Genomic DNA, 24088 nt, shown 5'->3' on the forward strand with positions numbered 1-24088 from the left:
GGGAAGAAGCCATGACTAGTGGTAATATAGCGCTTTGAGTGGATGGTGCGAATGTGGCCCCAAATGGGGTCTTCCTTCCTGATCTGATGGCCAAAAGCACATTACAAAAATAAAAACACATTCAGAAGACTCACTCCATTTCAACAGCTAAGCTCAAGCGAGGTGTACAGGCGGACTTGTCACCACAGTCTTCCATAACTGGCAGCTGACAGGGATGCCGGGAGTCAAAGGGACAAAAAAAGTGTATTATTATCATCTTTATCACTGTGGAAACTCTTGAAGCCAACCAGAATCCAAGCAACCTCAACCCTTCCCAAAAGGAGAATGGGAATGGCCCATGTTAGTCCTTCTCAGAGTAGACCCACTGAAATTAATGGCCGTAACTCACTTAGGTCTACTTTGTGTAGAAGTTGGTTGGCTGACAACCCCACTGTGTGTGGCATCTCACATTTCCAGACTCACAACAGCCCTGCAAAGTAGGCCACTCTGAGAAACGGCGACATTTTTGTTTTGGCAAGCCTAGCCAGATGCTTAGAACGTTGAGGCAATTTTAATCTGTTTTAGTATTTTCACTTTTAAAGTATGGCTGTTGTTTTTTCTCAATTTTATTGTTTGATCTTTTCATAAACCTCTGAGGCTTGTCTGTTTTTTTGAAATCAAGCAGTGTATAAATTTTATGAAACAAACAAACAAACAAAAATAACATGAACCCAGTGAACTAATTGCTTTACATTCCATTTGGTGCTGAAGCCCAGAGTATTCATATATCAATGGACAGATACGCTGGCATCAGATACCTAGTTTCGGTATCTGGTTTTTTTGAACTCCTTAATATTGCATATGGAAGACAGTGGTGTCTACCAGGTCTCCCCTTTGGACTTGGGTTCTCTTGGTTAGGAAGGACACTTTTGACGGCAGTTTGGTTTCTATGCAAGCTCCTCCCATAATATTTGGCCAGGGCTGACAACTCAAACAGCAGCTAGAAAACTGTAAGTGGGACCACATCACACACCTTTCCAGGTGCCTTTCTCTGGTGGAATCTATAAAAAAGGTGCAAAAAATCATTTTTTAAAAAAAAATGTTTTGAAATATATATTGAATTTGCCATAGCTCATCATCGCCATCTAGTGTCACGTTTGTATAATGCACTTTACAATACTTAAAATGTTTTATTTCCAGTGTAGCTGAGTCCTCAATTTAAGCTTCAACACCACACAGAAGCACTCTTGGGCACTCTGCCACAAATTAACAGATGATGATGATGATGATGATGATAATACCGCCCTTCATCCAAAGCTCACAGTATAAAGATTAGACAAAGTTAAAGGTAAAGGGACCCCTGACCATTAGGTCCAGTCATGACCGACTCTGGGGTTGTGGCGCTCATCTCACTTTACTGGCCAAGGGAGCCGGCGTACAGCTTCCGGGTCATGTGGCTAGCATGACTAAGCCGCTTTCCGAGCAGCGCACGGAAATGCCATTTACCTTCCCGCCAGAGCGGTACCTATTTATCTACTTGCACTTTGACGTGCTTTCGAACTGCTAGGTTGGCAGGAGCAGGGACTGAGCAATGGGAACTCACCCTGTCACGGGGATTCGAACCGCCGACCTTCTGATCGGCAAGCCCAAGAGGCTCTGTGGTTTCACCCACAGCGCCACCCGCATCCCTTAGACAAAGTTAAGTCCCCTAAAAAACCATTATTTATATCTTGTTACCTGGAAATCCACTTCAGGTTTCTGATACGTATCAAGCATAGGCTTGGGGTGGTCCAGGACTTTTCCGTCAGGGTCATGAAGCTCGTAAGTGAGGCGGAGAGTAATGTCGGAGTAACAGTCATCAGTGCAGGGCTGATATTGAAGTTGAAAAAGAGACGGATGACTTTGCAAGCAAGCCGGGCAAGGGTGGGGAACCTTAGGCCCAAGGGCTGAATGCGGTCCTCCAGATCTCTCCATCCGGCCCCCGGGACTCTCCCCAAAACCACACCTCCTCCCTAACCACACCTCAGACCACACCTCTCACAAGCCCACCTTGGCATCCTCACTGAGTGCATTTTCCTGGCTGGAAACGTGTCTTTAATCTGCCTTTTTGCTTGACTGGCACGAGACACGAGTGGACATTTCCTTTGTTCCTATGACCAAATAGTCCGACCCAGCTGAACACAGCTTTCTAGTTTTATTCCTGCTCTGGTCAAGTTCAAAGCATGACGGATGGGTGAACCTATTGGTTTTTTTCCGAACCGCCAACCTTCTGATCAGCACTTTGCAACTTCCAAATTCTTCAGCATTTTATAGTGTGAATTTCTCTTAACACACCCATTTTTGTATGCAATTTTGCACACAACTCTACACAATTTTGCATTCCCTCCCTTCTCCCCCCCTCCCCCAATTTCCATATGTTGTTTTCACTAATACATGCCTGTTAGGCACACTTTACCCTAGTGCATGCATTTTTGTAAACAATACTTAGCCGGAAAAGTACATTGCAAGATTTCGAGAAGTGTGGTTTTTTAAAGGATGTCTTTGTTGCAGTCCAAATATTGTTTCGGAATCTGCAAATTAGGCAGGTTTACCTTTGAACATCAAACGAATTAACTTTCCCCCCTCATTCCATCAGAGCACACAATATACAGCTCTTTGTTTAAAACTAAAAACAAGGTGCCAGTCCACATGATTCTGAATTGAGGATTAGTTTAAACCGGAACACAGGAAGCTGCCTAGTGCTGTGTCAAACCGCTGGTCCATCTAACTCAGTACCGTCCACATTCAGCAGCAGTGCCTCTCCAAGTTTTCTTTCCCAGACTTACCTGGCGATGCCAACGAGGATTGAACCTGCCTATAGCATATGGCACACAGTGGTACCTCGGGTTAAGAACTTAATTCGTTCCAGAGGTCCGTTCTTAACCTGAAGCACCACTTTAGCTAATGGGGCCTCCTGCTGCTGTGCCGCCGCTGCACGATTTCTATTCTCATCCTGAAGCAAAGTTCTTAACCCGAGGTATTATTTCTGGGTTAGCAGAGTCTGTAACCTGAAGCATATGTAACCTGAAGCATATGTAACCCGAGGTACCACTGTACTAAAGATGAAGAGGTTAAAGGGTTGATGATACAATGGGCCAAAGATTTTGGATATAATATTCAGTTAGAATCTTGGGAAAGGTTGTGGAAGTAAGGTATTAATTTCCCTGCATGCAGTGCACTTAAAGAAAATGTCATGAAAATGATGTATAGATAGTACAGCGAGGGGGGAAAGTATTTGCTAAATTTGCTCGTTTGCCCCCTGGTGAAGAAATGACCAGCCCATGATTTTAATGGTAGGTTTATTGTAGCTGTGAGAGACAGAATAACAACAGGAAAAAAAACCCAGAAACCCAGAAGACAAAAGTCAGAGATTGATGTGCATTATAATGAGTGAAATAAGTATTTGATCCCCCTATCAAACAGCCAGATGTCAGGCTACCTGGGGATCAAATACTTCCCCCCCCCTCACTGTATTTAACACCATCAAAACTTGCCAAAATGTATAGGGAAAGAACTAATGAATGTTGAAAATGTAAAGAAAAGGAAGGTATCTTTTACCATATGTGGTGGACTTGTAAAGAAGTAAAGGCTTTCTGGGAAATGATATATAATGAGTTTAAAAAATTGTTTAAAAACACTTTTGTTAAAAAACCAGAAGCCTTTTTATTGGATATAGTAGGTGAAGAGATACTAAGAGAAGTTAAAAGATTGTTTATGTATGTGACAACAGCAGCAAGAACTCTTTCAGCCCAAAAATGGAAACAACAAGAAGTACCAATGAAAGAAGAGTGGCAGATTAAGATGATGGACTTTGCAGAATTGGAAAAACTGACGGGAAAAATCTGAAACCAGCAAGATTAAGTATTCCAAAAGGACTGGAGTAAATTTATATGATATTTGGAAAAACATTGTAAGCTCCCTTTTTATACTTATTCATCCCTTTTTATACTTATTTAAATTTTGAGGTATTTTGTTATGAAATTAATCGGATTTGAAAAATGTATAAAATGCTGGACATAAAGGTTAATTTTAAAAGCCAAGAGACGGGAGGGAAGGAAGTCAATAGGCTCTAGGGATCCAAAAAAGTGGAAAATAATGATGCGATTATATATTGTTAAACTGAAAGTTAATAAAAATCATTTTTTAAAAAATGAACCTGCCTACAGCGCTTCTGCTAACCTGAAGTACAGATCAGACCCCACAGAACATTCTCCAGGCAGATAGCTCAAATACAGGTAGCCGTTCCCTGCTGATTGTCCCCAACATTTGATACTAACAGGTAGATTGCTTCTAGACATGGAGTCTTTGTTCAGCTAGTGACAGATCTGTCCTCAATGCACGTTGACTTTGCAGCAAAGATGGTGCTCTCAGGTCAACGTTTATGACTTGGGGGATCTCCACCACAGTGTCCCTCCCCCCAATTTTAGCTGCTGCTTGGGTGGGCACCCACAGCGTAGAACTCACTTTCTTGTTCCACTCACCAGGATGTGGAGCTGCAGTTCGGGACAAGAATCCCCAGTGTAGGAGATGTCGCTGCTGCTGGAGAATGTTTGGTCCTCAAACTGCACTCTCTTCTTTTCCATCTCAACATCTAAATCCACAGTGTAGCGAAGGAGGATGTGGGGCAGCCCTGGGAGAAAGGAAGAAACGCTTGGCAGCGGGGAGGATGGTGAAAAATGTCCAGGGATTTAAAAATTATTATTATTATTGTTGTTGTTGTTATACTGCCCTGTACCTGCAGGTCTCAGGGTGTTTCACAGGATAAAATCACAACATAAAAACACAAAATACATAATCAAAATAAAAAACAAGAACAATCCAATACAGTGGTACCTTGGTTCCCAAACTTATGTTAAATCGTTTTTGTTAATTTTCCAATAAAAAACATCCAATTAACATATCAAATTACAATCCAATTAAAATAAAAAACTAAAATAAAAAAGACCAAATTATCATCCAAATCATAATTACTGATTTTTTTGGGACTTCCCATAGTCTGGACCTTGAAGCATATCTCCAAATCTCAATCCTGCCTTTCCCCGTTGTTTCCATATTTTCCACATTTTGATTTTAATGCTTTAAAATTCTCTGTCTCTGGCTCTATGATTCTCAATCACGTCAGACATCACATATCTTTTCATCCATCAGGTACAGCTTTATTTGTGTATATATTCCTTGGTTCTCAAACTTAATCCGTTCTGGAAGTTTGTTTGACTTCCGAAATGTTCGAAAACCAAGGCGCAGCTTCTGATTGGTGCAGGTGCCCCGGAAACAACAGCCGACAACCGCATCAGACATGCGGCTTCCGAAAAACGTTCAGAAACCGGAAAACCTACTTCTGGGTTTTTGAGAACTAAGGCGCCACTGTAACCTGCCCTTCCCCCCCCCCAGCACATTTTAAAAGGGAACTGAATCTGCAACCTCCTACAGAAATGTGAACAGAGTTTAAGAATTGGGGTGTGAGAAGCAGAGAGAAATCGACACGGCAGATTCATCCAAAATTCAAAGTCTGAATGGAAAATGAGAGCGGACTGTGCCTTTGCTTGACCTCCAACTGTAGCTTTGCAGAGCTGTTAGAGTACTCCACAGCAGCAGAAATATAACTTCCTTTTTGTTTGCCACTAGAGGAAAATTAAGTGCCAACTGTACGGCACAGCTGCTGCTGCGTCCCTGTTGGGCTAAAGTTAAGCGCTGCTAAAATGCTTGCCATGTGGGTGTTCATTACCTGACCGCACGGTCCCAGGAGGGGAAAACCTATTGAAGCACAATCTGGCTGTAACGACGACGTCGAAATGGACTATTCTCCCCGGAGTAAAGTGCATGGTGGGTTTCAGTCGAAGAATTGGCCTGGAGCTAAGTGGAAGAAGAGGGAAAGAAAGATAGGCTCGGCTTTAAAATCAAACCCCAAAGGCAAATGGAAGCATATAATATTTCAAGGACGGCTGCCTTTTTTGGCTGCCTCCGCGGAGCGCTCCGAATCAGCAGCCGCCTGGGTGATTATGGAGGGAGCAGAATATGGTTGGTATTTGGGCAGTGAGATGGGGAAGTGAAAGGGGCACAGTTTAGGGGAGTGGGGAACCTCTTGGGCCAAATGTGGCCCCCCAGGCCTCTCTACCTGGCACTTGGAACCATCCCTAGGTCTCATCCCTCACTGGCCCTGCTTCACATCCTCCTTAAGTGGCTTTGCCCAGCTAGAAATATGTCTTTAAACTTTGATAATGTCTCTTGCTTGTCTGGATGGAGAGTAGAGAGGGGTGTTCGTGTACAAAGTAGCCTCCTATACAATAGGGCTGGGCGATTTCTGGTTTTCAACATCGGAATAAAACACCAGCTACACATCGCGATATACTGATATATCACAATATCTGTAATAAAGGTGGAGCTATCTAGAGGCATTGGCTGGCTTCAAGGTCCGTCCATCCGTCCCCACATTGTGATTTTTGCAAAGCACACAGACATCCTGATTTGCAATAGATTTGCCAGGTCAAAAATGATGAAACCAATATCATGATATGGATTTGAAACTGGAGGGAAGCGGGTGGCGCTGTGGTGTAAACCACAGACCCTAGGGCTTGCTGATCAGAAGGTCGGCAGTTCGAATCCCTGCGACGGGGTGAGCTCCCGTTGATCGGTCCCAGCTCCTGCCAACCTAGCAGTTCAAAAGCACAAAGTGCAAGTAGATAAACAGGTACCGCTCCAGCAGGAAGGTTTCCGCGTTTCCGTGCGCTGCTCTGGTTTGCCAGAAGCGGCTTAGTCCTGCTGGCCAAATGACCCAGAAGCTGTACGCCGGCTCCCTCGGCCAGTAAAGCGAGATGAGCGCTGCAACCCCAGAGTCAGCCACAACTGGACTTAACTGTCAGGGGTCCTTTACCTTTTTTTATTTTTTAGATGATACATCGTCCAGCCCTAACACACATCCTGATTTGCAACATATTGCCAAACTATTAAACTGATATTGCAGTATGTACTTTGAACCAGCTTTGAGCGATATATTGATAAATTGCCCAGCCCTACTGTGCAAAGATAAATTTTTCACCCATTGCTCTGCCCACCTTTACATCTGCCCACCCCCCACCCTGCCCCAAAAGTTGATCAGAAGGGAAGGAGGTTATTGGGCTGAATAACATTCCCACTCCTGGTCTGGGAGGGTGGGAAGGCTGAAATCTCCATCCCTAGCCTAGAAGCTGCTGATTTGATCAGCTCTGTAACATCCAACTCTCCCAAATTTACTCGGGACAGTCTTGCACACCAACACCTGCAGCACGGACCCCAAATTGCCAACCCATGCCTACTCTCATGACTGCCTGGAAAAGGGGGGTGAGTTCTGAATTTATTTGGCATGCTGATGCTAGACACCTTTTCCCCCCGACAGCTGAAAAATGTTTTTTGTCTACAGAAAAACTCAGCTCAAGAAGACTGCAGACCAGAGGGGTTTTTAGTCTCTCTTTTCCCCAGGAGAAAACCCAAAGATCATTACGACCTACCGGAGCAAAGTAACAGAACCTAATGATCCAACAATAATATCGGGGAGACCGTCCGCAGTGAAGTCCAATCCACCAGCCACGGACCTTCCAAAATACATGAGTCCAGGCGGACCGGTATGAGCAGCTGTTATCCTCTAGAATAAGAAGAGGGAAATAGAAAAATGGTAGGTAGAACCCTAGGTAGAACCACAAACGCCGCTTTTGAGATCCTTTAAGGATATAATTGCAATAATTAAATATCGAAGAGGGTTTCCCTTGCATGGGACAGTTAACCGGTGCGCTGTGAGGGACTAGCCAGTGTGCCATGAGAAATTATGAAGACTCCTGTCTTCATAATCATTTAAAGCCCCCCTCAAGGTGAGCACAAAATAATCACCAGAGGCTCTGCGGTCTGACTCTGTGTGAGTCAACTGCTCTGGGCATCCCCCTTTCCATTTATAGAGAAACAAAAGGGTAGAGCGATATCTCTAGATAGCCAGTCTAGAAGCGTCTAAGACCTAAATCATACCATACATTTAAAACAGGCACCATCATTCCACTTTAAACAGCCAGCGCTTTCCCCCAAAGGATTCTGGGAACTGTAGTTTGTTAAGGTGCTGAAAATGGTTTGGAGACACACGCACACGACATCTCATTCCCCACACAAAGATAAAATATGCAGAGTGGTTTAACAAGGCTCTCTTGCAATTATAGCTCTGTGAGAGGCATCCTCATAAGTCTCTCAGCACCCATAATTCTTTGGGGAAAGCCGCAACTTTAAAAAGTGGCATTGAAGTGCTTTAAATTAGCAAGCCTCAAAGCTTGACCTTCAGCAACTTTTGAGACAACACAGGCGCTGGTACTCACGAGCTTATCTCTCATTCGTGGGAAAGAAGATACTTTCTCAAAGGCCAGTTTTGTTACCCAGAGACCTGAGTCAGGGAACTGTTTTCTTCGAACAAGAAAACCATTTTCTCGACTGCTTAACTCATGTGATAAGTCAGCTTCCTATGTTGCTGTTCAAAACAGCCCTTTGTTCAGAGCCACGAGGATAGGAATTTTGATTTACAGTGGTACCTCAGGTTAAGAACTTAATTTGTTCTGGAGGTCCGTTCTTAACCTGAAAGTGTTCTTAACCTGAAGCACCACTTTAGCTAATGGGGCCTCCTGCTGCTGCTGCTGCACGATTTCTGTTCTCATCCTGAAGCAAAGTTCTTAACCTGAAGCACTATTTCTGGGTTAGCGAAGTCTGTAACCTGAAGCATCTGTAACCTGAAGCGTCTGTAACCCGAGGTACCACTGTATTATTTGGGGAAGGGTCATATACCTCAAGGGCAGAGCGTTTCTTTTGCAGGCAGAGAAGACCCCAAGCTCAATCTCCAGCAACCCCAGGTAGGCTTGGGAATGCCCCCTGCCTGAACCACTATCCTGGAGAGTCACTGCCAGTCAGTGTAGGCCAGAGCTTTCCAAATGTTTCATGTTGGTGACACACTTTGCAGACACGCATCATTTTGCGCGACTCAGCAATCCAGTTTTGCAAGCAAACCGGAGGTTAAACTAGCACCAGGGGTCAGCAAACTTTTTCAGCGGGGGGCTGGTCCACCGTCCCTCAGACCATGTGGTGGGCTGGACTATACAGTGGTACCTCGGGTTACATACGCTTCAGGTTACAGACTCCGCTAACTCAGAAATATTGCTTCAGGTTAAGAACTTTGCTTCAGGATGAGAACAGAAATTGTGCTCCGGTGGCACAGCAGCAGCAGGAGGCCCCATTAGCTAAAGTGGTGCTTCACGTTAAGAACAGTTTCAGGTTAAGTATGGACCTCCGGAATGAATTAAGTATTTAACCCGAGGTACCACTGTATTTTGAAAAGAAATAAAAATGAACGAATTCCTATGCCCCACAAATAACCCAGAGATGCATTTTCAGTAAAAAGACACATTATACTCATGTAAAAACACACTGATTCCTGGACCGTCCATGGGCCAGATTGAGAAGGCGATTGGGCTGGATCTGGCCCCCGGGCCTTAGTTTGCCTACCCATGAACTAGCCCCTTTCCAGCCCCGGGAAGAGTGTGGGGAGCATTTGCGCAACACACCTGCACACTACAGCCGACACACTAATGTGTCGCGACACACAGTTTGGAAAGCTCTGGTGCAGACAGGACTGAGGAAGGTGGAGCAACTGTCTAACTCAGCATACGGTATACGATATATCTTTATTGTCATTGTCCCATGCAGGACAATGAAATTGCAAAACTACATAAAACTACTACAAAACTACATAAAACATTCAAAAACTGCTAAAAACTCTAAAACCCTATTTTAAAATACACTATACTGTAGAAACCCCTTATGCTGCGTTTAGAACCAGAATTGCATTTGCATAGAAACTGTTTCTCAGATGGCTAGTTCTGGCCTTTATAACCCTATACCTTCTTCCAGAAGGCAGAAGCTGAAAGAGATCATTTCTGGGGTGCGTACTATCCTGTGCTATCTCTGCCGCTTTCTTATGGCACATGGCAGCATAGATTTGATCTAAGGTGGGAAGAGTGCACCCAATTATTCTCTCTGCAGTCTTTACAACCCTGGATATCATTGTTTTTTCCCTGGCCATGCAGCTCCCAAACCATACACACAGACCATAACTCAGCATAAGGCAGCTTCCTATGTTGTTTTGATGCCCTGCAAACTAAGCAGAGTGAAGGCTCAATAAATGGCCAACATGGTCTAATCTCCTTGTAAACAAATCAGGAGGGATGCTCAATAAGCAAGCCGCCTGGAAGCAGTGTCTCCCTCTTTCTTTCTCCGAAATACAATTCCACAAGGCCCCCTTACCTGGGAGAAGGGATCCCGCAACCCCTCCTTGCCGCCATTAAAGATGTAAACACTGCCAAAAGAGCTGGGGCTCGACCCATGGTCCTCGAGGGGTGCGCCAATGGCAACATCTCCAAAACCGTCCTGGTCCACGTCACCAATGCTAGCCATGGCAAATCCAAACCTGGAGAAAAGGGACCCCAGCTGGCCCTGTAAATGTCTCTGTAGAGTAAAGTTGTTGGCCTGGGAGAAAGCAGGAGAGAGAGGAAAAGGGGAAAGTTACATGAAAGTGCTTTTTGTCTGCTGCTTCCACCTGTTGGTGGAGGTTCCTTCAACTGAATTTACCTGGATTGTAAGGAGGTTCCTTCAACTGAATTTACCAGGCCAGGACTCAAGCCCTTAACAGTTTGGACCAGTTTACTTGAGGCATCCCCTTACCCCATCACTGAAATCTGCAGAACTGGTACTGTTACGAGTGCCACATAATCCTCATTCTGCTCTTGTAAGAAATCAATCTTTTAGCATAGCAGGTGCCTTCACTGTACTCTTTTCGGATATATAATTTTTTATTGAGTTTTCATTTTTCTACATTTCAAATCAAACATTTTTACAAACTTTGTAATATCCAACGGCTTCCCTTCTTCTCCTTCCATGATTCATATCATACTTTCCTGCCTATTTTACCAGAACCATTCAAATCAGTTTCCCACTTTTACATCAATCAAATATTGTTTACTCTGTTGAATTGATCTTAACGCTGCCAGCATTTTCAGCTGTGTACAATTATTGTGTACAATTCAATAAATATTTTCCATTCTTCTTTAAAAATATCTTCTTGCTCTCTTAAAAATCTTCTTGCTCTCTTATTCTGAGGGTTGAACCTGCAAGTTCTGCATATTCTAAGTTGCCAAACCTCTTCGCAAGGGACTTCACTCACTTTCCATTGGAACTGGGTGGGCCCGTTGGTAGCTGGATTTCATTGCTGCCGGACCCCTTGGCTTCCTGGTCATCCCCAGGACCTTTGAGCTACCCCTAAACTCCCAAAAGCAGCAACCGGGTTGCTGCGATCACAGCGCCCGCTTCCTTCTCCCCTCACGGCAAACCGGAACATTTTTTGTTCAGGGAAAGCTATCCAAAACATGCCAAAGTTGATAGGTGTTTTAATTAGTCCCCCCCAGCCTAACCACTGATTTTAACTATATTTGTATTTAAAATGTTTTTTTTAATACTCCTTTTAACTTTGTCTTTTGCTGGCAATCCCCACCCCCTTTTTTGGGTAAACTGCTTAGAGTTTCCGCTTACAATCAAGCAGAATAGTGTACACATTTTGCAAAATAAAAATAAATCATCAATGCATTTGGAAGGGCTCTCTTGGTCGTTCCACTGCCCTCGGATTTCGGAGCAATGGGAGAGGGCATTTTCTGCGGCAGCTCCTAAGAATTGCGTAGAATTCTGTCTCCTGAAGACACTCTTCTGTATTAAACTGATTAGTAGTAAACAGGCAGCCTGTGCAATCTTTTTAGCACAGGTGTAAAATGTGAACAGTAGGATGTTTTACCTGGCTATCCAAGCGATAAAGGTAAACCTTTCCTTCCTCCCCTTGCATATGGAAAAATGGAGCTCCAACAAGCAGGTGATCTGTAACCCCATCCAGGTCGATGTCCAACAGGCAGAGCTCAGAGCCAAAATAGGACCCAACCTGCAGTCCAAGAGAACAAACACTGATGGGATTTCTATGCCGAACGCTTCCAAACGCTGACCACAAAAAGGCATCCACTTTCTATTTATATCTATCTATCTGTCTGTCTGTCTGTCTGTCTGATATAGATATTTATAAAGAATATGGATATGCTTGATTTAAGTTTTGCTCTCGAGGGCTGAAAGCAATTTGCTTTTACAGTCAGAGAATTCAAGATTTAAACAGCCACAATTTTATTTATTAAATTTGTGTACCGCCCTTCATCCGAAGGTCACAGGGCAGTTCACAACATGAACATTCAAAACGAGAACACAAAATACGTAATAAAAACAAGAAAAAAGCCAAACCCACCCAAAAACTCCCTTCTCACAAACACATTTTTAAAGACATAGAATGTTAATCAGCCAAATGTTAAAGAGTTAAAGAGAAACATGTTTCCTGGGTGCCTAAAGATAGGTAATGAAGGCACCAGACAAGCTTCCCTGGGGAGAGCGCTCCACAGTGTTCGATGTAAGGACAGAAATGGCTTAATTGATTTTCCTAATATGCCGCCGCCGCTGTCTACTAATTTTTCCCTCACAACATGACTAGTAGAAACAAAGGTGGGCAACTCTACAAGGGCCACAAACCAATGGTGGCCAAGGCCAGAAGCAGACAGAGAGTCAGGATGATGTCAGCAGCTCCTGGCTGGTTGCCCAGGAGAGCATAAAGACAAGGAAAAGTTTCTTACAGTCCTTTTTTGATTCAAACTTTACAGTGAGAGGCTATAGAACCCAGTCTCTTGGATAATGGCGCTGTTCTGAGTGAATCTCCACCCCCTGCTCTCCCACTTCTTCATTCGTCATCACCATCATCTCCTCTATGTGCCCTCTGAGCTCTTTGCTCTCCTACTTTCAAGGCCCGCCAGGTTCTGGGAGATGGAGGGTCTGGGATGCTTTCTAATGACAATGTGTCAGCCGGGTATTGCTCTGGCTCTCCTATGATTTCCCAGCTTTTCCCCTCATCTGCCTCTGAGCTGCTACCTCCCTCAAGTCCCTGTTGTAAATGTATACTGTCTTCCTCTTCCTCCTCCCTGGAAGGGTCCGGATGGGGAGGTGGTCTCCAGCAGTCTTCCTCTGCCCAGTCCCTGACGCAGAGCAATTAATGCACAATTTATCTCTATACAGTAGGCTAGTTTCTATCCTTGCCAACAAAGGCCCGTATAGTTAAAGCTATGGTTTTCCCAGTAGTGATGTATGGAAGTGAGAGCTGGACCATAAAGAAGGCTGATCGCTGAAGAATGGATGCTTTTGAATTATGGTGCTGGAGGAGACTCTTGAGAGTCCCATGGACTGCAAGAAGATCAAACCTCTCCATTCTGAAGGAAATCAGCATTGAGTGCTCACTGGAAGGACAGATCCTGAAGCTGAGGCTCCAATACTTTGGCCATTTCATGAGACGAGAAGACTCCCTGGAAAAGACCCTGATGCTGGGAAAGATGGAGGGCACAAGAAGAAGGGGACGACAGAGGACGAGATGGTGGGACAGTGTTCTCGAAGTTACCAGCATGAGTTTGACCAAACTGCAGGAGGCAGTGGAAGACAGGAGTGCCTGGCGTGCTCTGGTCCAGGGGGTCACGAAGAGTCGGACACGACTAAACGACTAAACAACAACAACAAGTTTCTATCCACAGTCATGAACCCCTTTTCTAGTCTTTATCTGGGCAAGCAAAGGGGCACAAGCAGAGCTCAAGGGCACATTTCCAGACAGGCAAACACATGCAAGGAGGGTGTGAAGCTGGGCTGGTGAGGAGAGTGAATAAACATGTAAACTTAATAGGCTGTATCATAACAACTGCAAAGTTATTTACTAGAAACTACTCTTCAAAAATTAGATACAGCTTCTCATAGTGTCAAAATCAACATTGTGACATATTATATTAAAATGTAGCTTATTCAGTTGACAACCAAGCCCAGTATGTACAAAATACAAATCCTATTTTGTCAGTGCCGTAATACATTCATTTCTAATTTCTTCATCTTCTCTTGTATTTTTCTGTCTGAACTATTCCTTAGAAGAGTGACATGAAATAATATTCTAAGTGTCTAATCTATCAAGCTGGTAGACAAAAGAAACTGGCACTGTTAGATGGTTGGCACAGGCAGACAAGACAAGTATTACTGGATATTCCCGTTTCGCCCGAAGGGGCTTCATCAGCTGTGCGTAACTCTAAATCATATAAACAGAGACACTTTGTAATATAAAAAAATTCCTTCCAGTAGCACCTTAAAGACCAACTAAGTTAGTTCTTGGTATGAGCTTTCGTGTGCATGCACACTTCTTCAGATATATCTGAAGAAGTGTGCATGCACACGAAAGCTCATACAAAGAACTAACTTAGTTGGTCTTTAAGGTGCTACTGGAAGGATTTTTTTTATTTTGACTATGGCAGACCAACACGGCTACCTACCTGTAACTTTGTAATATAATAGCTACACAAATTCCAAAGAAACATACAAGGATATAAATGCACATGTATATAACAAGGAATCCAGGAATCCTTGCCTTGTCTGCCTGTGCCAGCATCTACCAGTGACAGTTTATTTTGGTTTCGGTGAGGAGAGTGGCCTGGGTCAGGCTTTGGGGGCTCAGCTTTCTCCCCCCTTGGCCATAGATAAGCAGTATAAAGAGAAAGCAGCCTCTTACCAGTAACAGAAATGTTTAATGAATGCAGCAAAAGAACAAGCATCCGTTCTCAGAGTGCACTTCCCTCTAGTCACTTCCGTCCTCCCATCTCCTAGCCACCTGATTTCTCAACCACTGAGCCTTTTGCGAAGCCACCTTATCTAACCTCCTAGCCTTGGGACTGAGAAGCTGCACATCTTCTGGTGAGAGAGAGCCTGCTATCTCACTCTCTTCCCTTTCTTCTCCTTGCTGTTCACCTCCCGGTTCTGCCCAGCTATTATCTTCCAAACTGTGACCCTCGGCAAACCGTTGTTCCAAATCAACTACTGTGGAGTTTCGGGATTCTGGCCATGAGCAGGGGAAGGGGTAGGATCCCACCATTTCTCATCAGAGTTGTACTCCTCAGCCTGGTCTCGGGGGGGGGGGCAGAGAGGATGTGGCTAAGGAGGAAGAATGGTCTGGGGAGAGCCCACAGGGTCCTGAGGTCCCCAACCCTGAGCTAGAGACAAGGCTGCCATTATTAAAATGAAATCATGTATGTGCTTTGGTTTGTAGAACAACAGCTAAACGATTTCTTAAGTGGTCCAGTGAAACCAGCCAGAAACTTCCAAGTGGGGTGGGTGGGTTGAGAACTGCTGGTCTGCAGTCAACTCTGCTGAGCCTGGCATCCAGAAGGGCACTGATCCAGGAAATGCCTACGGGCAAATGAGAAGACGAGGAGGATCTAAGGCAGGCGCTGTGGAAGAACCAGCGATGACATACCTGTTCCCCGTGGAGGATCTGCTTTAAACGGTCTCCTTCGAACACCATCACTTTCCCCTTGATGCTGTGTCGAGGGGCCCCCGCCACGACCAAAGTGCCACGTGCCGTGTCGATCGCGCCCACGCTGTAGCCTGGAGGAGAAAGAGACCAGAAGCAGAACTTCCTCAAGGTCAAGAAGAAGCTGGGAAGCTGGTGGGACTTTTAAACACAAAGGACAATGCAGAGCGATAGATGGATAGACGGTTGGGTTTTGGGTTCTCTCGTTTCTCCCTCCTCATCAGTTTATGAGTACATAAAGGGGTCAGCAAACTTTTTCAACAGGGGGCCGGTCCACTGTCCCTCAGACCTTGTGGTGGACTGGAGTATATTTTGAAAAATATATATGAATGAATTCCTATGCCCCACAAATAACCCAGAGATGCATTTTAAATAAAAGGACACATTCTACTCATGTAAAAACATGCTGATTCCCAGACTGTCCGTGGGCCAGATTTAGAAGGCGATTGGGCAGGATCCGGCCCCCGGGCCTTAGTTTGCCTACCCATGGCATAGACAGTGCTTTTTTTCTGGGGGGACGCAAGGGGACTCATACCCCTAAACATTCTGTGAATCTAACGGCAGAAGAAACCCAAACATTTAAAATTTTTAGTTTCTTCTCTAGCACGGTGAATCGTCAGCGCCACCACGGAGAAGGCCCTCTGCCTGGTTCCCTGAGTTATGTTATCATTATTATTCACCTATATATGTCTTATATTTATGTTATTTCTTTCTTATTATCCTGTGCTTGACGTAGTATGTGTTGATGATGTGATATACAGTGGCACCTCGGGTTAAGTACTTAATTCGTTCCAGAGGTCCGTTCTTAACCTGAAACTGTTTTTAACCTGAAGTACCACTTTAGCTAATGGGGCCTCCTGCTGCCACCGCGCCACCAGAGCACGATTTCTGTTCTCATCCTGAAGCAAAGTTCTTAACCTGAAGCACTATTTCTGGGTTAGTGGAGTCTGTAACCTGAAGCGTTTGTAACCTGAGGTACCACTGTAAGAGAAAAGCAATTTTAAAAAAAGTGGAGACTTTTCGGGGGGCGGAGCACTACGCCACTACCAGCCATTGGCTCTGGCTCCCCCTACTGTTCGTCTCCCTGCCTGCCACCCTACCAGTCCCAAATGGGCACCGGCGGCTGCTGCATCCAGGAGCAGATGGAGGGACACAGGTTCCTCGTCAAATCTCCCCACCCCCCTGCCTGGGGACTCTGCCTTGTGAGGGTAGGTCAGGGCGAAAGTCAGAAAACGGTTGTGACGAAAGAAAGCTGGTCCTCTTCCCATGCCTAACTCCTTGAACATGGACGAGGATAGATGACTCTGTCAGCAATGAAGATACCGTATTTTTTGCACCATAACACTCACTTTTTTCCTCCTAGAAAGTAAGGGGAAATGTCTGTGCGTGTTATGGAGCGAATGCCTGTGGGTGGGGGGGGGGATCTGCTGCAGTCGTGAGCAGAGGATCCATGGTTCCCCTTCCTTCCCTCCTCCATGGTTACAAAGCATGGATCCACATGGATCCTCAGGATTTTTGCATTGGGCTACTCCAAACTCACTGTCAGATCACATGTCTGTGGCCACAGCATGAACCACAAAAATCATATATCCACTATTTTGTTTAGAATATTTTTTTTCTTGTTTTCCTCCTCTAAAAACTACGTGCGTGTTATGGTCTGGTGCGTGTTATAGAGCGAAAAATACGGTATATAGGATCTCAATGTCCTTCTACAGGCCAAGAGTTGCATTGATCTGTTTGTTCTCACACTCCCAGTCGATCAGAGCTAAGTGGATGAAACCCATTCATTCGAAGCCAATTGAAAGGGCTGTAGTAGCGCAGTGGCAGAGAACCTGCTTTGCAAGCAGAAGGTCCCGAGTTTGATTCCCAGCATCTCCAGTTAGGACTGAGAAAATGATCCTTTGCTGGAAATCCCAGAGAGCTGGACCAGTGACCTGACTCAGTATCAAGTAACTTCCTATGCTCCTGTTTACCTCAGCCCTTAATACCGAACCACAAAGACTAGAATCTTGCTTTCTTTATAGGGGAACTCAATGGCAGTGTGCCTGCTTGCATGCAGAAGGTTTGATCCTCCTCCAGGCAACGCTGGGAAACGATTCCCTGCTTGAAACCCCGGAGGGCTGCTGCCATTCTGTGCTGACAATATGGAGCTAGATAGACCAACTGTCAGACCCTGGGAAAAAGTAGCTTTCTGTGTCCCTGAAAGTCAAAACATTCAGAGGAGCTGCAGAACAACAGTCATCTGAGAGGGTCCTTACCTAAATAGCCATTTTTTGCACCCGGAGTGCCCATTGACTCGTTCAAGAAAACCACGGTGTTGTCTGCCATGTCGTAGAGAAGAACCCCTCCGGCCCAGTCAAACGCTCCCACAGCACCAAAAAGTATATAGCGCTGAAACAGATAGTAGTTGGGTCAGTGAAAGTTTAGCCAATAGATATATAGATAATAATAATAATAATAATAATAATAATAATAATAATAATAATAATAATTTATTATTTATACCCCGTCCATCTGGCTGGGCTTCCCCAGCCACTCTGGGCGGCTTCCAAAAAAATATTAAAATACTGTAGTACATCAAACATTAAAAGCTTCCCTAAACAGGGCTGCCTTCAGGTGTCTTCTAAAAGTCTGGTAGTTGTTCTTTGACATCTGGTGGAAGGGCGTTCCACAGGGTGGGTGCCACCACCGAGAAGGCCCTCTGCCTGGTTCCCTGTAGCTTCACTTCTCCCAGTGAGGGAACCGCCAGAAGGCCCTCAGTGCTGGACCTCAGTGTCCGGGTAGAATGATGGGGGTGGTGAACGCTGATAGATAGATAGATAGATAGATAGATCCCCTGCTTCTCTCTCTCTCTGTCTGTCTGTCTGTCTATCATCTGTCTACCATCTGTCTATCTATCTATCTATCTATCTATCTGGGTTCCTTTTTATTAGTTATCCCCACCTAAACCAGGGGGCATCCTGATAAAATAATGATAATGATAATGATAAATTTTTATTTATACCCCGCCCTTCCTGGTTAAAAACTGGGCTCAGGGCAGCTAACAACAAATTTAAAACACTTAATTATAAAAGCAGCATAAAATACAGTATAAAAACACGAATAACAATAAAATTCAAAAATCAATTAGATAATCCCCAGGGCTAGCTGGCTGAATTGGTCCTACTTGGGCCAGTGAGGAGGCCAGGGGAGAATTAGCTGTGGGGTCTCAGAGCGGGTGATCTTCATAAAAGGGGAGGGGGAGGGAAGAGAAGGGAAATAAAAGATCAGGCTGAATTCAAATTAAAGGCCAGGCGGAATAGCTCTGTTTTACAGGCCCGACGGAAGGAGGTTAAATCCTAATATGGATTAGGGTTGTCATATTCCCAAAATTGAAAATCCAGACAAAGTTAGCAGCCCTAATATAGATTGAAGGAATAGGAGGAAATCAGATCCTGCCATGTGTTGCAATAAATCAATGTTTTGTTTTGTTTTAAAATGTTATTTTAGTATTTAAAATTGTTTTTGTTTTGAATGACATACGGTGGGGGGCGGGTGCACCATAATATTTTCAGTAGCCGCTGGTAAGCCTTTTCCTCCATTAATTTAGGTAACCCTTTTTTTTTAAAGCCCTCCAAGTTAGTGGCCATATTTGTTTCTTGCAGGGAGTGAGTTTCAGGGTCTAACTACGTGCCGTGTGAAGAAGTCCTTTCTTCTGTCTTTCTTGGTAGCTGTAGTCCCACAACAACTAGAGAACCACAGACTGCTCATCCTTGGTTTAAGAAGGTCTATGCCCAACTAAAGCTGAGGCTCCAAGACTTTGGCCACCTCATGAGAAGAGAAGACTCCCTGGAAAAGAACCTGATGCTGGGAAAGATGGAGGGCACAAGGAGAAGGGGACGACAGAGGACGAGATGGTGGGACAGTGTTCTCGAAGCTACCAGCATGAGTTTGACCAAACTGCGGGAGGCAGTGGAAGACAGGAGTGCCTGGCGTGCTCTGGTCCAGGGGGTCACGAAGAGGCGGACACGACTAAATGACTAAATGACAACAACAACATGTCCAATGAAACTTGAAGTTAAATAGGTCTTTTAAAAAAAGCAAAGAAACTCAGATAGCACTGGCTGGCCAGTAAGTTCATAATTCCTGCGTTGCGGTGGGTTGGACTAGATGACCCTCAGGTCCCTTTCAACGCTAGAATTTTTTCTATTGCCCACCTCCCAAAAAACACCAACCCCACATTTTTACCTCTTGCAGGAGGTGAACGCTGAAGCCACTTTGGGCCAGGTCGAATTCCAAGATGGCACCTTCCGTTCCTGAGAAGGAAAGTCAGTGAGGTATTTCTGAGAGGACCAAAGCTCAATAGCAGAACACCTGCTTTGCATGCAGAAGGTCCCAGGTTAAAATCTTTGGCCTCTCCAGTTAGGGCTGAGAAATATTGCTTGCCTAAAACCCTGGCGAGTCCCTGCCAGTCAGGGTAGACAGTACTGAGCTGTATACATAATTTTATTTTGTATGCTGCCTTCTCACCCAGTTCAAACCATGCTCAAGGTGGCTTGCGACCAAGGGGGGAAATTAGATAACTACAACATAACAAAAGTAGTCATGAAAATTAAATAAGACATTAGAGAACTTTAAAGTGCTAAGACCAGAAGGTGGAAAATATGAAAACAACGAGAAGAGGCAGGACTGAAGATTTGGAGATATGCTTCAGAGGTCCAGACTATGGGGAGCGCGGAAAAAATAATAATTATAATTTGGACTACAATTTGGTCTTTTTTAAAATTTTAGTTTCTTGTTTTTCATTGGATTATGATGCGGATATGTTGATTGGCTGTTTTCATTGAAAAATCAATAAAAATGATTTTTTTAAAAAGAAAAATAAATAAGAGATTAAAAAAATTCACAACCAAATGGAACAATTTCCACATAAATCAGAACAAGATCTAAAACAAAGATGCAAAAAACCAACAGCAACCCCCCCACAACAACCCCCCCAGACCAATGGTCTTAAGTTGCTATAAGACAGCTTCCTATATTCCTATATCAACCCTTTATTCAGGACCATGAGGACTAGCACCTTACTTTATTTTTAAAGCCCTCTGTCACAGCAACTGTTTTGCATGCCAGGTTTAAACCCCAGCACCTCCAGGTATGGTTAGGAATGTTCTGGAGAGCTGCTGCCAGTCAGAGCAGGCAAACTGGGCTAGATGAACCAACAATCCGATCTGGTGTGAGGCCAACTTCTGATGTTCTGCTCAGAAGGACATCCTGGCTCATAGCTTACTCTCTTAACCATACATTGAAAAAGGAACTTACAGACTTTTAGTTTCCTTTGTTGTCTTTTGGGTTCGTTCCCCTTCCCCTTCAGCTTTGGTTTAAGGAAGCTTTGCCTAAAGCCAAATATCCCAACGCCTCACCTTCAATGCCAATAATCTTCTCTTGCAGCATGGACAGGAGGACGGCCAGGGCAGAATAGTTTGTCACGCGGAAGAGGTGACTTTCATCCGGATCGGAGGCGATCAGCTGCAGCTCCTGCAGCGCTTTTGGCTTCTCGAAGGCCTCCCCGACCTGTAGAGGACACCCCAACCCAGGCAATACTGGATTTGAATTGGAATTTTATTATTACGGTCACAGACCAGTTCCAGCTCACTTACGATACAGTCATACCTCGGGTTGAATGTGCTTCAGGTTGAGCACTTCTTATTATTAGTTCCCTTCACATGACCAAAACCCACCTCCCCAACCTGATGTCATGCCAAAGAATTCAGATTCTGATATGTCCAGTGGAAAAATGCCTGTAAGATCCTTGCTGAACCCAAAGCTCACCCCAATGGCGTAACGTGTGATGCCCGCCTCCCTGGTTGAACTGATCACGGTTTCTATGTCCAAGGGGTCCAAAAAAATCTCCCCATCTGTCAACACAACTATGATCTTCAAGGCATTCAGCTGCGACCCATAATTTGGGTTGAAGATGGAATCTCTGTTTAAAACAGAAAAGAAAAGAAATGTTTGGTTTGCAAGCTTTGGGGCAGAATATCCCAGAAGCAGACCTCTGGGTCACACAGAGTTCTTCCTCAAGGGTTCCCATTAACTCACAGGACATGCTGGATGGCGGATGCAGTCCAGGTCGTGTTGCGCACTTGAGTCATGGCCTTAATTTTTTCCAGGGCGGCGCTGCCCCTCTCCTCTTGCAGGTCGAATTCTGTCTGGATGATGTCTCCATACTGAACCAAGGCGAAGACGCACTGAAATAAAGAAGGAAACTGTGTGAGCAGGCTGAGATTGCGTTCAGGAGATAACACACCCGCCCTGGTCCCTGGCAGAACCCCGGCACCTATAAGAATTTAAGGTCTCAAATATGTAAATTAAATGTACAAGGCAAACATGTACATAAACCACATGTCTGAAACAGTACAGGAAGAGAGTCCTGAAACCGTTTTGACTCTCCCAAACTGACCAAATGTTTCTCTGCAAGGAGGGAGGAAATGTAAAAACCTCCCCATTGTCTCTGTGCTCACAACTCCTGCCTTAAGGGCACATTTAAGGTATGAATAGCCTGTGACCTGGCTCAGGAATTAAGTGTTTATCATTACAAAAGAACGGCCAGCCTGGCCAGGTGATCCAATCAGTGACCATTAACAGGTTTTCTGCCAGACAAGATTTTGCTGGAAACCACCTCTTTCTGTGATGGATGTATGATGTTTCTGGGGGTGGTCTGGAGCTTGAGGGTGGGCAATTTCAAAAGTCTACATAAGGGTGGGCACCCCTTTGTTCTGGGTTCCTCCTCCCTCCTGCGTGTGGTGGGAAAACCCTGTTGCAACAGTTTTAATAAAGATCAGGCTTACTAGCTGCTTTGCTTCTCAATATTCTCTGACTGGCCTCTGTTATTTTCTCCTACCGATAGGGAACCCACTTAAGGACTCTACACGGGCTCTTGGATACCCCATAAGGGAAAACGGGCAGGTTTTGTTTACAACACCATCATGAACCCAAAAGGCAGAGGCAGTCACCTCCAAACACTTCTCGTAGGATGTCTTCACCAAGCTGTAGGTGAAATTCCTGGCTCGCTCGAAGTCCGGCGGGTCGATGCTCCCAGAGCCGTCCAGGACCAAGGCGATTTCAGTCCTCAGATCTGTCGCGGAAAAGATCATGAGATGGACCGTGGAAAGAGCCCTTACCGGACTAATTTTAATACATGATTTTTAAAAGTGAGAGGTTTGGGGGCCATTCTATACCCTTGGACCAAGGCACCCTGCTCTCTAAGCACAAATGGCTGTGGACTGCTGTGGTTGCTCAGTAGTGAGGTAAAGGTAAAGGGACCCCTGACCATTAGGTCCAGTCGTGACCGACTCTGGGGTTGTGGCGCTCATCTCACTTTATTGGCCGAGGGAGCCAGCGTACAGCTTCCGGGTCATGTGGCCAGCAGGACTAAGCCGCTTCTGGCAAACCAGAGCAGCGCACGGAAACGCTGTTTACCTTCCCGCCGGAGTGGTACCTATTTATCTACTTGGACTTTGAGGTGCTTTTGAACTGCTAGGTTGGCAGGAGCTGGGACCGAGCAACGGGAGCTCACCCTGTCGTAGAGATTCGAACTGCCGACCTTATGATCGGCAAGCCCTAGGCTCTGAGGTTTAACCCACAGCGCCATGTGCATCCCTGCTCAGTAGTGAAGTGGGTGGCAAAGCCAGGGTTTTTCCTAGGGCGGGTCCCCCAAAACTTGTTGAGGTTTATTTGGGAGATCAGCCCAAAATTTGTTGAGCTTTTTTTCAAAATCATGGGTAAAAATGCCCCCAAAGGGTATTACAGGGAAGGGCAAGCTTTTGTTAGGTAGGCCAGAACCTCAGTTAATTAAGTATTTTTAATGCTTTTCAATACATTTTGAGGATTATGGGAAGCTGTGTGCTTGGCTTCGCCCATGGTGAGACTTTAGCCCGTGGATGTTTAGAAACCCTCTCCGCTATAATAATGACTTTTGGTATTTGAGACCAGTTCTGTGCTACTGAGCCCTGGTCCAAGACCGCAGCCATCAGGAGGAGGCGGGGTAAACAGAAGGAAACAAACATTTGATTTATTCCTGATATTGGATTTATTACTTGCTTAGATTAATCGTGCAGATGTGGGGATCCTGTAACTCTCTGGATGTTGTGTCCAGATCAGCCCCAGGAACCAACAGTTTGGGAATGAAGGGAGCTTGAATCCTGAACATCATCTATACAGTGGTACCTCAGGTTAAGTACTTAATTCGTTCCAGAGGTCCGTACTAGACCTGAAACTGTTCTTAACCTGAAGCACCACTTTAGCTAATGGGGCCTCCTGCTGCTGCCGTGCCGCCGGAGCACGATTTCTGTTCTCATCCTGAAGCAAAGTTCTTAACCCGAGGTAATATTTCTGGGTTAGCGGAGTCTGTAACCTGAAGCGTATGTAACCTGAAGTGTATGTAACTCGAGGTACCACTGTATATAGATGTACCGTATTTTTCGCCCTATAAGACGCACTTTTTCCCCTCCAAAAATGAAGGGGAAATGTGGGTGCGTCTTATGGGGCGAATGCAGGCTTTAGCTGAAGCCTGGAGAGCGAGAGGGGTCCGTGCGCACCAACCCCTCTCACTCTCCAGGCTTCAGGAAG

The 24088-nt window shown here is 45.0% G+C and overlaps 1 protein-coding gene across 1 annotated transcript in view; it reads right to left on the reverse strand.

Annotated features, from left to right (window-relative positions):
- Nucleotides 1–24088, reverse strand: part of ITGAE (integrin subunit alpha E) — a gene marked incomplete at its 5' end in the record, with an annotated part of 52543 nt that overhangs the window by 19113 nt on the left and 9342 nt on the right. The window contains 14 exons of the mRNA XM_083481268.1: nucleotides 135–205; nucleotides 1717–1848; nucleotides 4500–4648; nucleotides 5744–5871; nucleotides 7503–7636; nucleotides 10321–10542; nucleotides 11858–11998; nucleotides 15425–15555; nucleotides 17740–17872; nucleotides 19709–19776; nucleotides 20881–21031; nucleotides 21290–21443; nucleotides 21560–21708; nucleotides 22474–22595. Coding sequence (XP_083337394.1) covers nucleotides 135–205; nucleotides 1717–1848; nucleotides 4500–4648; nucleotides 5744–5871; nucleotides 7503–7636; nucleotides 10321–10542; nucleotides 11858–11998; nucleotides 15425–15555; nucleotides 17740–17872; nucleotides 19709–19776; nucleotides 20881–21031; nucleotides 21290–21443; nucleotides 21560–21708; nucleotides 22474–22595 — 1885 coding nt within the window. The remainder of the gene's footprint in view (nucleotides 1–134; nucleotides 206–1716; nucleotides 1849–4499; nucleotides 4649–5743; nucleotides 5872–7502; nucleotides 7637–10320; nucleotides 10543–11857; nucleotides 11999–15424; nucleotides 15556–17739; nucleotides 17873–19708; nucleotides 19777–20880; nucleotides 21032–21289; nucleotides 21444–21559; nucleotides 21709–22473; nucleotides 22596–24088) is intronic.

Source organism: Podarcis liolepis (assembly GCF_965112155.1).
Source record: "Podarcis liolepis genome assembly, chromosome: 16".
Taxonomy (NCBI): Eukaryota; Metazoa; Chordata; class Lepidosauria; order Squamata; family Lacertidae; genus Podarcis; species Podarcis liolepis.